The 15,022-nt window shown below is 44.7% G+C and overlaps 1 protein-coding gene across 1 annotated transcript; it reads left to right on the top strand.

The window, feature by feature from the left end:
- Nucleotides 1-1,510: 1,510 nt before the first annotated feature.
- LOC1279046 (Krueppel homolog 1) lies at nucleotides 1,511-14,103 on the top strand. Its single transcript, XM_061655247.1, has 4 exons — nucleotides 1,511-2,376; nucleotides 7,840-8,865; nucleotides 9,107-10,202; nucleotides 10,281-14,103. Exons 1-4 carry the CDS (start codon nucleotides 2,208-2,210, stop codon nucleotides 10,858-10,860), a joined length of 2,871 nt encoding a protein of 956 aa, XP_061511231.1. The 5' UTR covers nucleotides 1,511-2,207; the 3' UTR covers nucleotides 10,861-14,103.
- Nucleotides 14,104-15,022: the final 919 nt, after the last annotated feature.

The raw sequence follows: 15,022 nt of genomic DNA on the forward strand, positions 1-15,022 counted from the left end.
GCCCAAAACGGTCGGGATTTTGGGAGAACACTTCTACTACAACTCTGATCCTGCTTGTGATCACTTCCTGTGGTACGCCCCTTTGAAGGCGATCGTCTTTCGAGCTTTGTGCGCACTAACTGTGCCTGTGTGCTGGGAAGATTGCCTTTCATCTTTAGCCGCTTGGGCACTTCTTCCTCACCATTTTTTTTTGCAGTATTCAATGCCACACACACGCGCGTCTCTGATTGTGAACGCTGGCCGCAAGGGTGAACGTTTGGTGTGTTGCGTCGGTCCGCTAGATAGCCGTTGGGTGCTGATCTTGACGCCGCCCGTGAACGATGGTGTGAAAAGCTCAAATTGGGCGCGAGATAAGTAAGTGTGTGGTGCCACGTTCCCTCCAAATGGACTGACACGATTGGTGTGATTTATTAGTCGCAGTTTAATTAGTCGCAGCCACAACGGTGAGGGCACTTCTAACATTCTAACGGCTGCGCGAGACTCGTCAATCAGGCAGGGGTGAAGTGTTTGGCGTTCATCATTCGAACTAACGACCCTTCGGCGTGTGCGCAGTTCCGATAAGAATGATCCTCGATCTGGCTGGCCCCCGGGAATGAGCTTGTTGGGTGTTGGCTAGGTGGTGATCGCGATCTTCTTCTTTGGTGGTCGCGGAACAAACAGCAAATCCGGCACTGTACTGTGTCGATTGTGGCGCTAATTAGAGCTTGGTCGTAAGACAAACAACTCATAAACTAATTTGGTCGTAAGACGCGGATCTAGCGAATTGCTTGGGTTCTGGGTGTCTTCATTGGAAAAAGGTGATTATTGGTGGGATTCTAAGAAGAGTCTAAGCTACTATGAAACCTCGAGTTCTTTGGAATATTTCATTTTTATGTCGTTGGGCTTTTGGACAATATATTGGACCAGTTGTTAAATATTTACTCAAATCAGAAATTATTTTCCTATAGAAATTGATCATTCCTATAGAAACACAATATTCCACCTCACCTGTCCGACATGACCTATGGTAAAGAGGGAAAAAATTGAGGCACCCGATGAGGATTGATGCTGCGGCCTCCTAAAAAAGCCTACAAGATACTCTAATCAAACAGCTATAAATCCCCTTTACGGACAAGTTGCACCCTTCTGTCGTAAAATTTAAGGGGAATTCAAGCCGTAGCAGGGGTGAAAAAAAAAATGGTAAAAATCCCGAACCACCAAAAAACCGCCCGAAAAGCGTGCGGCACGAAAACAGCCGAAATAGCCAAACGCACGAAACATCCCGAACTCGACACGAACGCGACCGAGCCGACGATGCGATGTTTTCCGAACCAAATTATGTATGTACACCGAAGGTGCAGGCCGCGGGCGACCTGCTGCAGCAACTGGCCAACAAGACCAAGAGGGGAACTCGCGTCGGGCCGAAGCCGTTGCTGTTCGGCCGGTTTTTGTCTCTGTTCTGCTGCCCGCCCGGTAAAGGCAAGAAAAGCGATCCCAAACCGATGCAATGTGGGGGTAAGAAAACATGCTCGAAGTGCAGAGACCGAGTGGCAAGTGCGGTACAGGCAGCCTGGTGGAAACTCGGGCTCGCTAGTCGCGCTCATTCAAAGAAGAAATCTTCGCGGTCACACTTCGGCTCGGGAACGTGCGCGCGTGTCGACCACAAACGAGCTGGCACAAGAAAGTGAGAAAAAAAGGAAAACGCAACGGTTGAACAGCGTAGCAGCATGCAGATTGTGGCTGTTCGTTTGCAAGAAGGACTTCAATCGCCTGCAAGCAACGAACGCGCACCGGGATTTGCAACGGTTTGCGTGTGGGGAGGAAATGGATGGGAAAGTAGAAAGAATTCTTTCTTTCTTATAAAACAGTGGTAAATGCAAGTGTTGGTATTGTCCCCAGTGCATACGCAAAAGCAGAGCAACTAAGAGGGCGAAGAAGATGGTGGTATACCAGTGCTCCGAACAGTGAAATTTCAAACTTAACCGGTGAAGAAAAGTTCCTACCCACCTTCCTGCTACATTGTGCCTGATTGGTTGGTCGTTGATTGATGATAAATGCTGTAATAAATGCGTAGTTAGGTGTTTTTCAAGTGATTCCTGCCAGTACAAACGGGTAAATAGTGTGTCAAATCCAGCAATCCAGAAGAAATAGTTCAATATACAAAGTGTGCAAAGGTGCCGATCGTATCGATCGAGTAAATTGTTCGGCTGCATTTAAACGCGACCGCCATGAAGAAAGGTGTGGAAACAGCAGCAGCAACGAAAGCGGTGGCTGCAGCAGCCGCCGCCGCAGCCGCAGCCAGTTTGGCGGAGAACGTCGATCTCTGGGCGCAGCAGGATTGGATCAAAACGATTCTATCGAAATCTGGGACGGAGATGAAGGAACTGCCGGCAGAAGGTAATTGGTTCGGATTTGAAGCAAGGCGGATTTGGGAACATAACTCCAAGAACTAAGTGAAAATGTATGCAAATCCAAATAGTGGTGCCGTTTTATGTTTCAAAAAGTAGCTCACTTTTTAGTAAAGAGCATAACATGGGCAACAATGCCCCTAAAATTAATGCGGCGCAAAGGATATAACGACAGTCTGAGTGGGAATCGTTCCTCGACCGTTTTAGTGGGAGCACGCGCGTTGAACAATTTGACCAAACAATTTGTTGCGCGTCGAACAATTTGTTGTGTGAAGCTGCGCTTTATATCAAATGTTTGCAGTAACTGGGTTACATATTTTTCTTAAATAACGTTGTTGTTGCCCTTTCACCACGTTATTTCTATCAAACGGGTGAATGTTAAAATCTTGTTTTAATGTAAAAATAAAAGCTGAACATGACAATTTTTAACAGATATGGTAAAAATTATTATTATTTGACAAAAATATCCAACATGATAGAGGATTTGAAAGACTGAATCAAATGTTAACATACCAGGTTCAGCACAATATTTATTATAACTGTCAAACATTAAGATAATAGTTTACTTGTGTACCATATCTTTTAATTTTTATATATTATAGTGAAATCTCTCTAAGGTGATTCTTTAAGGGACCGTCAATTTAGAAAGATATTCATGTTGAGGTAAACTAATGAAATTGTTGCTATGAAGTTTCCAAGAAACTGGCATTCTTGGACCAATATTTTTGTTAACTGTCGTTGAAAAATTTATCTTAGATAATTTCGGGTGCTTAGAGAGATCTTCATCTTGAAGAGACATCAAATGAATGACATATAAAGGGACCGTCAAAATGTTCATCTTAACGAAACAACTCATCTTGAAAAGACTACATTTTAGAGAGATTGCACTGTAATTATTTTTAGTGAATATAATTCTAAAGTGCATTGAAACAATGTTTCTCCCAAAAATCATAATTTGAATATGCAATAAAACGATACACATAAGCTTCTGAAAGACAATTATGAGCGTCTGAAAAATCATATTTAACTTGTGAAATACCGTTGGTACAGTGAAGCAACAATATTGAGGTACGGAAAATGGTTTTTTAGCACATATTATTGACTTGTATAGCTATGTAAGTTATTAATTTTAATGCTTAAAAAGTAATTTGTTGGACTGCAGTGCAGGCCCTCGAGGGCCTTGGTTTGTAGATCGCTGCTTTTAAAATGAAAGATCTCTTTAATAGCTTCATGAGATATACGATGATTAACTTGTTTTTAATATTAGGACAAGTTCAAGGTTTCACATAAATGTCAAAACATCTCATACTCAGTGCTTATTTCACACAACACACAAACATCTAATCATAGAACCACAATAATTGGCTTAGCTCTGTCTACTTCTTTAATTGGCAGGCTAATAACCGTAACCTACTACTTCATACGTAAAAAAAAACATAAAGCAGTATTCGACATCAACACGACAGTACGACAGCAAGTTTAAACTCCCATTATGTGAGGTTTTCTATACCTTTGTGCTAATCCTTTGATAAACCTTTGTAACTCTCAAACAACAACTAGAAACATCGCTTTGTATGCTTCGCTACGTAAATGTTACACTCTACCTAAATTGGTTGGTTTCCGCGTGATACGATAAATAACAATAAAAAATAGTTCCACCTTCTTGGTATCGCGACTCGCAAACGTACGATCGCTGACCTAGCCAAACTAGTTCAGCATGTTCCCAATTGTTGGCCAGAGTGTCATATTACATAGCTGTGTAATGGTCAAGCGCATGCAGATGTTGGCTTTGTGCGGGCGGGTTTGGGGAGGGTGGAGCAAGTGAACGAACACCCCAAAACAATGATTTTATCTCAACGATCGTATTAGATTTCACGGTGTGCCAAGGGTAATCAAACGCGCTTGACATCAGCCATCACCTTTGGTGCGTGTGTGCGTGCGTGTGTGGTTTCGATTGTTTGTGGAAAATTGGCATTCGTCTGTTGGTTGTTGTACGCTGTTGACGATTAAGTGGTTTGACGTGTACGCATACGCATGAGATTGAATCGACTATCCACTCACTTAGCTTATCCTTCGCACTCGTTGTCGCACACTCTGGGGTGTCGTGTGCCGCCGTAGATAGCGCCGGCAAGGTTAGATGTCAGAGCAGACAAAGCGAATCCACACCGCAGAAAGGGGAGGAGGGATTAAGCTATAACGATCACGATGTTTGGAGACCCAATTTTGTCATCCAACGCGTATGCGCCTGGGGTGCACCTTGCAAAGGCTGCTAGCGATGGTGATAACATATTGTAATGTGATACTTTGTTACTTCCGGATCGAGAACAAGCAGCTCTGTACATGCATAGAATGGTGCTGGTTTTTTGGCTCAAACTTCAAATCTTCATTTTTTGTTGTTGAATGTTTATGTTGAACCCAGTTGAACCGTTGCCAGCCATACAAAACGAATCTCATTGTCATTTCCTCCTTGTCATTTGGCATGCACGAACTGAAGCCAGATTTCCGATCGGGGACAGCATTGTATATAGGTCTCATCATCATCGTCAAAATTCTTGATTGCAAGCATGATTAATAACCCCAAAAAACGAAAGAAACCAATAAAGGAAGAGTCGTCACCACGATGGCCGATAAGCAGTTGCGAAGTCACTTTAAGTCCGATGACATGTACAAATGTTACGCGGGGTCAAAAAGAAAACAGAGATGATTAGAAATTACCGATTATGACCTTATAAAAGCGTAATTTAAACAACAGAAGAAGAAGAGTAATTTAAAAAAAAACAGAACACCACACAGAGATTACCAAACACTAACCTTACCTCCGGGATTGGCGAGAACTTTGCCATTGTTCGGGGAGCTTGGGCTGCTGTTGAGGCTGCAGAGTGGACGATCCAGATCAGATGATTGACAGCGGATGAGACAACGGACACAGAGTGGTGAAGAGTCTTGCGAAAGGCGCGAACCACGCCAACCAACCACCGCGCACACGCGCTGCTGTTGCTTGATAATGTTGATGTGGTGTTTGTGCTTTCATTTTTCCCTGCCAGTCCCAGATTGTGTTAAGTATGCAGGCAAGAACAGAGCAAAAGCAAAAGCAAAAAAAAAAAACAGAATAACAAATATATCAATATTAATTCGTAACCGTCCGTGTTCGGATCCACGTGCCGCTAACGATGCACGATCGCGGCTAGATGTCGATCAGCTTCTTCCCCAACTGCGCCCACCGCTTAATCGCTTACAAGCGGGGCGACGGGGTCGGTCGTTCGAATGATCGTCATTCCGGGGGTCTTCTTTTCCGGGGGATGCGGTGATTGCGCCCGAGCGGAACGACCTTTGTTAGAGTGTGGTGCTGCTGCTGCTGCTGCTACTGAAGCTTCACACCCGTGCCCTCACCCGAAGACCATGCCCACGCTTGACCGTCTTTGAATTGTGCCATAACGCAGAGAGCACGCGCGCGCGTGTTGTTATTCTGTCGCCGGGAATTTATTTATTATGGCTAGACGTTAGTGTTTTCCTGCTTTTTTTGTTTGGTGATAAGATATTCTCTTCATGATAGCCAAATTTGACGGTCCATCCGACGAAAAAAAAAAGAAGCAGACTACAAAACATGGGTAGAAGTGAAGTTTTTGTACAATTTTGCGATATTTTTGCACATTCCACGGAAGGGACATTACTGGAGCAAGACGGCGGTGCAGTGGAGCGGCTTGTTGCGTGTGCGTAATTTGTGCCTGTTAATTGATTGGATGAGATTGATACTAGTCCCGCACCGACGATGGTGGTAGGTCTGGGCAGTTTCTGGGCGAATTTCGCACATGCCAAAGAAACACATGTTTTGTACAACGAGCGGAGGCCACATACACAAACACGATAAGGCAATCGCAACGTTCGAGACGATCGTGTGAGTCCGTTTTTCGTTGCAAAAAGTTTCGACTGTCTGAGGCACGCTGCACAGACGGTACAGACGACAATAATTAATTGGAGCAGTTACAGCACAATTAAATAAACAAAAATACTTTCTTGTGATGTTTTTTTTCCAATTCAGAAGAATCAAGACTTTATTGCTAATTAATAATTATTGTTATTTATTTAATCATAATAAAACAAATGATAACGCGCAAGTGATTTGAGCAGTGTCGAGTTGACAAATGTGGAACTTATCACTTGCACTTTCTTTTATTTAATGAGGAGTAGACAATCAAAGCTGTCAATAAATATGATTGTCTATTGTTGCTTGCTAATGAAATGCAGCAATATAATACAATTAACAGTGCTTAGGAGGACCGTTTCGTAGGAGGTTAACATATGTTCTCTTTTATTTCCATTTTCACTTGATAGAATAAAGGTTCCATGCACTGTTAAGTAGTGCGAAAGAGTTTATTATCTCGTTGAGTGTAAAAACACTTACAAACGGTTGATGTGTTTATGGAAATATACACAACATGAACTTTTGCCCAGCCAAATCAACATATCGCAATAAATGATTTACGCAATGGAGTATCTGCAGCCGGTCTCGTAGTACAGTCGTCAGCTCGTACGATTTAACAACATGCCCGTCATGGGTTCAATCCCCAAATAGACCGCGCCGTCATACGTAGGACTGTTGTGACTATCCTGCTATGGGGGGGAGTAATCCAAAAAGTCACTGAAAGCCAAGCCCACAAGTGGGTACAGGCAGGCCTTGACCGACACCGGTTGTTGAGCCAAAGAAGAAGAAGAAGAAGAATAATGGAGTATCTAAGGTCTACAAATAGAGGGTGAAGTATTTTAAGGATCTTTATTAGAGATCTAACAGGGGTTTTCAAATCACTTTCGAATGTGCACATCATTATTTACCTCCTTCAAGATGTTTTTCAACAGCTGTCAAATGGTGCACTTGCATCATAAAGGCCGAGATACATTGTCCGTACTCGCTAGTGTAATTTCGATTGTCACTAGCGCAACTGGCGGCGGCTGATGGAAGATTTTCTTTGGTCTTCGAGGGAATGGTCGTGCTGGATCTCAAATTTAAGTAGTTATTTTACCGTTTTTTTAAAGTGAAAATGGCCTCAATATTTGCACAACATATTTATTATTATTATTATTATTATTATTATTATTATTATTTTATTTTATTTATCTATCAATTACACAGCATTTGCCAGCTCAGTTTAAATAAAAAACATGGAGAAATAACCTATTTTCTGAAGCGGCTCCAAATTGTTTGACAAAATGCTTTGGCCAGCCGCCGCCAGATGCGCTAGTGACAATCGAAATTACACTAGCGAGTACGGACAATATACCCCGGCCTTAAAATTTGAGTTAATGCATTGAAATGTAAATAAACACTTTATCTGATGTTTCAAATTGAAATCATTTATCAATATAGAAGACATACGCGACTTTTAGTACAACAATAAAAAAACAATGTTAATGAAAAAACTTACTTATCACTTGTTTTCGTCTACCTTCCTTTCAGATTTATGCAAAATGGTGTATTATTCTGGCCTTCCGTTGCTTATGACGCAACAACAGCAGCAGCAACAGCAGCAGCAACAACAACAACAACACGGTCCAGACGGTACGATACTACAGTTAAGCTACAACGATGCAAACAGTACCGAACAGTACGTGGTGGCAGGGCAACCGTCTCGCCTCGGCGTCTCCCACCCTTATCAGCAGCAGCAGCCCCAACATCACACGATCAGCCTCACGAACGGGCTTACGATCAGCAACGGACCGCAGAGCTGTAGTAGCAGCAGCAGTAGTAGTAGCGGCAGTAGTTCCAGTAACGGCCAGCTGACGATTGTGTTGAATCCACCGGCGGCGGGTCAGCTCGTGAGCTTGGGTGGCTCCGCACTGCCCGGCACCTACACCGGTCCGATCTCACCGGCGGGAGACAGGGGCGCCTCCTCCTCACCGGAACAGTCCACGTACCACCCGGTGCAGAGCGGCGGTGGCGGTGTCGGTGCTACGCCAGTCGGTTCCAAATTTCGCTGCGACCAGTGCAACATTAGCTTCGGTAGTAAGAGCGCCCACACCAGCCATATGAAATCTCATGCCAAACAGCAGCAGGCGAGCGAAAAGCTTACCGCCGCTGCCAAGCTGGGAGAAAGCACCATTACTGCGAGTGGGGGCAGTGGTGGTACCGGCTCGCCGGCCGGCCCACAGCCCGACCCGTACCAGTGCGACGTGTGCAAGAAGACGTTCGCGGTGCCGGCACGGTTGGTGCGGCACTACCGCACGCACACCGGCGAGCGGCCGTTCGAGTGCGAGTTCTGCCATAAGATGTTCAGCGTGAAGGAGAATCTGCAGGTGCACCGGCGGATCCACACGAAGGAGCGCCCGTACAAGTGTGAGATCTGTGGCCGAGCGTTCGAGCACAGCGGCAAGCTGCACCGGCACATGCGCATCCATACGGGCGAGCGGCCCCACAAGTGCAACGTGTGCGGGAAAACGTTCATCCAGTCCGGCCAGCTCGTCATACACATGCGAACACATACCGGTAAGTTAAGATTTTTTTTTATTTATTTAAATGTAGTAAACCGCTAAAGAAAATATCGATGGAGACGCCTGGTCGTTTTCAATTGCGATGGAGACGCCTAGTAGCTTGTCGGTTGCTATGGAGACGCTTGGTGCTTTGTGTGTAGCTGGTTGGCTGCGTACTGCGCTGCGTACCAGCAAGGTAAAAAATGGCTGCGTGTACTGATCGTGTTTGCTTTTCCCGCTCCTCCGCTTGCTTACAGGTGAGAAGCCATACAAATGCCCGGTGGAGGGTTGCGGCAAGGGTTTTACGTGCAGCAAGCAGCTGAAGGTGCACTCCCGGACGCACACGGGCGAAAAGCCATACCATTGTGATATCTGCTTCCGGGACTTCGGCTACAACCACGTGCTGAAGCTGCACCGCGTGCAGCACTACGGGGCCAAGTGCTACAAGTGCACGATCTGCGACGAAACGTTCAAGAGCAAGAAGGAGATGGAGGCCCACATCAAGGGGCACGCGAACGAGCTGCCAGACGATGAGGAGGCAGCGGCGGCGGCGGCGGCATCGGATGCTGGAGGCGCCTGCAAGCTGGAGGACGTGTCCACCGCGGGCACGGAAGGTTCGATCAAGTTGTCGTCGTCAGCGCTGGAGGGTGGTGGTAGCGGTAGCAATAGCAACAGCAGCAGCTCCTTCGACTATTCGTCCAGCATGAGCCACACCGAGGGAACGGAGCAGAGCGGCGGTCCGTCAAGCGACGAACCTTCGGGTCACTTTGCGATTAGGAAATCGGGTTCGTCTTCTCCATCCTTCGCTGTGGGAGCGAACGAAGCAGGTCAGCAGGTGGGTGCCGACGAGGAGGAGGAGGAGGAAGATGAGGAGAACGATGAAGAAGAAGACGAAACGACGGACGATGGTGATCGCAAACAAATGCCACGCTATGAGAGTATGGGACCGTCGTCGTTCGATCAATCGTTACAGCGCGCCTATGGTGGCGGTGTCGCACCGGCACTGCTTGCTGCGGCCTCCATTGCGGCGGCGGTGGAGAATGGCTGCACGGTGGTGAAGTACTGTCCGGAGCTGAAGCAGCAGCGCTCGATCTCCCCTGTGCAACCGTCGGCCCTGTCGATCACGCGCAACACTCCACCACCGTCCTCGGGTTCGTCGTCATCCTCATCGTCCTCTTCAACGTCCTCCGTTCTGTCGATGACACCGTCCGGGGGTACTTCCTCCACGCTGCTCGAACCGGCCGGGTCCAGTGCACCATCCGGGCCCAGTGCGGGACAGTTTGTGTACGAGCCGATGGCGATCATGAAGCACCACGGATACTTTGCACCGGCATCGCAGATTACCGAGTTCCGGTAAGTGGTTTTCCCAGGAGATTGATGTATTGCCCCCAAACAAAATAAAATTCTAATTCTACTTTCGCTTCATTATAGCTCATCCAGTGACATTGTCCGGCAGGTGGAGGCGGCCATTGCGGGCACAGAGAACCTTCTCACACCGCCCCGCTCCTCGCCGGAGTCGCCCGATCGTTCCTCCTCGCCGGAATCCGATTCAGTATTAATGGCCGATCGGGACAACAACACGCTGCCGCCGCGCAAGCGAAAGCTCTACTTCAAGGACACCCAGCATACGGTGTCCGCCAGTCCAAAGATGGCGTCGCTGGAGGTTACTGCACCCCAGCATTATGGTGTTACGGTAGTGCAGCCGACGCCGCAGCACCATCAGCAACAACAACCTCCTCTCGATGCTCATTCCGGTCATCAACAGCTGTTCCATCCTCATCAGCAGCAGCAGCAGGTACGGCAGCTGCATTATCAGCAGCAGCAACGACCAGAGGATGAACGCTCCATGAAGCAGGATGTGCTGCAGCACGTGTCCGCATGCCAGCGGCAACCATCGCCAACACTGCAAGCACCAGCAGCACCAGCACCACCACAACAACCGCAACAAACGTCAGCACCGTCCGTCATACGGATGAGCTCCGTCATTCAGTACGCAAACAAGTCCTCGTAGTGCGGCACTCATTGAGGTGGTTAGCAGTAGTAGTTCGAGTAGTGGTAGTAGTAGTAGTAGTAGTAGTAGTAGTACTATTTATATTGTAGTTTGTCGCAAAATCGCCAACCGACCCGGATCGGTGTGAGAGCCGTAGTTATAAGTCAGCAACCAATAACCTCACGCGAATAGGCTAAGAAGAAACTGTGAATTCACATACACAACCTATATACACTCACACACCCACACACACATCCATACATCCAGTGTTTCAACTACAAACTCATCTTTAGTCGTACCGTACATACGTATATATAAACGTATATAAGGGGATACTTTCGTTGTATGGCCCCCGCTCGCCGCACCCACCAATGGCATGGGAAGGTGGCGGCAGCAAGAAGAAGAAGAAGCAGAAGAAGAAGAAGAAGAAGAAGCAAACAAAACAAGACTGTCTCAGGTTTAGTAATGGGGAGAGAGGGAGGGAGGTAGGGATGGGGAGGGTCCCAATAACCCATCCAAACTGGGGAAGGTTAATTTATAAAAGCGGTAACAAAATAATGCATCATTTTATGTGTAGTAATTTCATCATTCACTGTAATCACTAATCACCAGGCAATAACAGCACAGTCTCAGGAGTTGGTTGGGAGTTATTTTTTATTTTTACTCAGAGGGCGAAGAGTAAGTGTATCCAATTGGAAAATTAAACCCAGTGCAGATACATAGATTCCCATTGGGAAAAGACGGCAAGGAGAGAAGTGGTTGGTTTGAGGACAGTGGGCAAAGGAAGTTTGAAGGAATCGTTAAAGACTGTTGATCATTGTCAAATGTGTGTGTGAGAGAGAAAGAGATAGTTTTTGGTTGTTGTAAAGACTGGGCGTGTAATAATGCTGTGTTGTGGGTGTGTGTAATAAGCGAAAGACTAAGGATGCAAATCATCAGCCTGATTAAAAGAGGAAAAAAAGGAAATAGAACAACAACCCAACAACGTCGTTCTTGTGCAGTTTAGATAAATATACTACCACCACCACCACCACAGCATACACAATTATACAATCCCTTCTCCCTACAAGTGTAAGCACATCCTTCCTACGCTATGGTATATGTTACGCGTATATGTATATTCCGCTTCGAAAACGGTGGCCATTTCTGAGACGAAAGACGAAAAGACTAGCCAGCAGAGAAGGAGAGAGAGCGAAGGAGATAGATAGTAATAGTAAGGTGCAGCGCTTAATTAGGAACGGTTCGAGTGCGTGTCCGTGTTTGTATGTACGAGTTACGAGTGTGATTGAGGTGGGATTGAGTGGAGTACGAGTGGAGCGCGCGTACTGAGGGTAGCATACAATAGGATAGGAATATAATGAAAGAAAAAACCCGTAAACAGAATAGACTGGATGATTTCCCAAATTTGAAGCAACCGTTAAATCTTTTAGAACTCGTAAGAAGGGGCAAAGAGTAAAGGGGGGGGGGGGGGGGAGGGGGGTGTAAACGAATACGCAGAAGGAGAGAGACAGAGCGCGTGTGAAACGGAACTGAAAATGCAAGGAACCAATGCTTGGAGGAAGAAAAAGGAAAACAGAAAAAACGATCACTCTAAAATTAAGCGCGGGTGGGAGAATGGAGTGTTGCATTTACTTTTGAGCCAAAACCCCTCGCCAGTGATGAGAAACAATAGAGGGGAGGGGGGGGGGGTAGAGCTTTCATTGCCCTTTTTGTTTAAGGGATCTCTCTAGCCAAGCACTGTGCTTCTTCTTCCTCAAAAGTTATCTTTAAGCTTACGCCAATCTTTAAGTACGCCAAACGTCCCTGAGCAGTAGTAGAGGGAGAGCAAACAACATCACGATATCTTTGGAGTTGATTCAATATACAATACAAAACCACAACAAATATCTCGAATTCCTTTTTTTGTTTGTTTTTTTTTGTTTTTTAGCTGTTCCTTGTTTAATGTCCCCACTGTTCTACTATTAAAGCTTGCTGCTGCTGCTCCTGCACACTCTTCCCATGGTTTTGTCAGTGCAGTGATAGAGCGTTGTTATTTGTTTGGCTGCTTTTTATTACCACCTCTCGCCACTGATCCGTTGCAGTACTTGGTTTTGGCTTTATTAAAAAAAACAAACGAAATGTTCATCAATCAGTTCCTTAGGATGCAAAACAAAAACATAAAAGAACTAGTTGTTAATAATAATGATGCATGCATGCTTGTTTTTAGGTTGGTTTTTGTTGTTGTACATGTTTTGCGCTTCACTGCTCGCCCCCTTCGTCACTGTTTAGTCATGTTTTTGTTTTTAAATATTATTGTGCTGCGAAACACTTCCCTATGACCAAAATTATACATTTTTTATTTGCATTTTATGTAATAATGTTATTTAAAAATAAATAAAAACATTCTAAACATACAAAACGAACAACAAAAACAACTCCTCCAATGAACTGAACTCGTGAAAAAAAAAACGTGAGAGGACACCCGCATACATAGGCGCATACATACCTACATGCAAACACATTCTCAATTACGTTAAATGCTTTGGGGGAGGGAATGGATGCTTCTTCATATGTTCAAATAAGCTTCGAATGTTCAGGAAGAAATTTAGTGCTTAATGATGAAAATGAAAACGTTCACTGGGTTTGGAAAAATGATTGAAAATAGAAGCACACAGCGCAGGATGTTGAATTATTTAATTATTTGTGCTTTTAATGAAACTATCTAGCTAAATTGAAGAAAAAACAAAACAAAGGAAACAATTGCGTTGCTCTATAAGCCACACCGAATAGGAGAGTACAGTGGAGATATGAAAAAGCTAGCTCACCTCAGTGTGGCAGTTAGGTGGAGTGTTGACAGCAGAAAAGAGCAGAAAAATGAAACGAAACAGTTGATATTCCCTGTAGCACAGAATAGCAACATTCACAAGCACGCACGCACACATGCACACACACACATGCATACAAGTGTATGAAAGAAATAGAAAGGAAGCAAAGAAAAAACAACAATTCCTCTCCTACAGCGTGTGACACACGCACGCAATGTTAGCGCAATAGGAACACCACACTCAGGAAATGCAAATAAGAGCGAATCTTGGCTTTAAACAGATAAGAAATTCTAGCTACACTGCAGTGTGTGCTTTGTGTGCGTGAGTATGCTTGTGAGTATGAATGTTGCTTGAATTTCGTCCTGGAGGCGGCCCCCGTTTTTTCATGTCCTAGAATAAAATGCTTAATCGCAAAGAGCGTATGCCATTTGGAACGTTTTAAAACAGTGCATTAAAATAACCCCATTGTGTGTGTGTGTTTTTGTTTTTTGGTTTGATGTTGGTGGTAAGTATGGTGAAAGAAATAACAAAAAATATGAATAAAAATTAGTCCTGTGCCGACTGAAATTCATTCGAAGGTGAGAAACGAAAGTTCTTTATTGCTGCGCATGGTAAACGCAGCCTAGTTTAGTAAGCTGGAGTTGGTACAACAGGTACCCTAATTGGAAAACAAAGCAGGCTTTTGCTAATCGCGTGGTCCATAAAATGCTCTTCAGGCAAAAGTACAATTGGAATTCTATGGTTGATCGCTTTCTAGTTGGATTGTTTATGAGAATATGCCACTGTATGCATTACGCCTGTATTTCGCCAAAGAAAGACGATAACGGAGTAGATAATTCAGTTGATCGGTTAGCAAAATTGCAATGTAGTCCAATGCTGTATGACCAGTTAATATAACAGTGGATAACTGAAATAGAAAAAAAATAACAGTAAATCAAAATAATTAATTTATCACTGTTTGAATTATTTGAGATGTTTTATCACTCCATTGAGCTGAAACATTCACGTTTAGAAAATAAAAAAAAAATGATCTGATTTTATAAAGAATGAAAAAGGAATTTTAGGTTTGTAATAGGTATTTAGGCTTTATGGTTCAAGCTAAGATATGAGAAACCAACAAAATGAGTCCTTTACTGGTTATCCTTATCATTTGTCTATCCCAGCGATCGGCAAAGTGCAGCGCATGCGGGTCTTTGTTATCTATATGGCAGCTCTTTGCCCTTCATATATTTAATAGAACTTCAAAAAGGAAAACCATTGACTTATCTAATTGGCTCTTGACGTAGAACTCTACAGTCCAAAAGTTTGCCAACCCCTGGTCTACCCTTATGTTGAGCACGTTCTGTTGGCATAACCAGGAGATCATTTTCAAGAAAACT

Source organism: Anopheles gambiae, chromosome 3, assembly GCF_943734735.2.
Source record: "Anopheles gambiae chromosome 3, idAnoGambNW_F1_1, whole genome shotgun sequence".
NCBI classification, from domain to species: domain Eukaryota; kingdom Metazoa; phylum Arthropoda; class Insecta; order Diptera; family Culicidae; genus Anopheles; species Anopheles gambiae.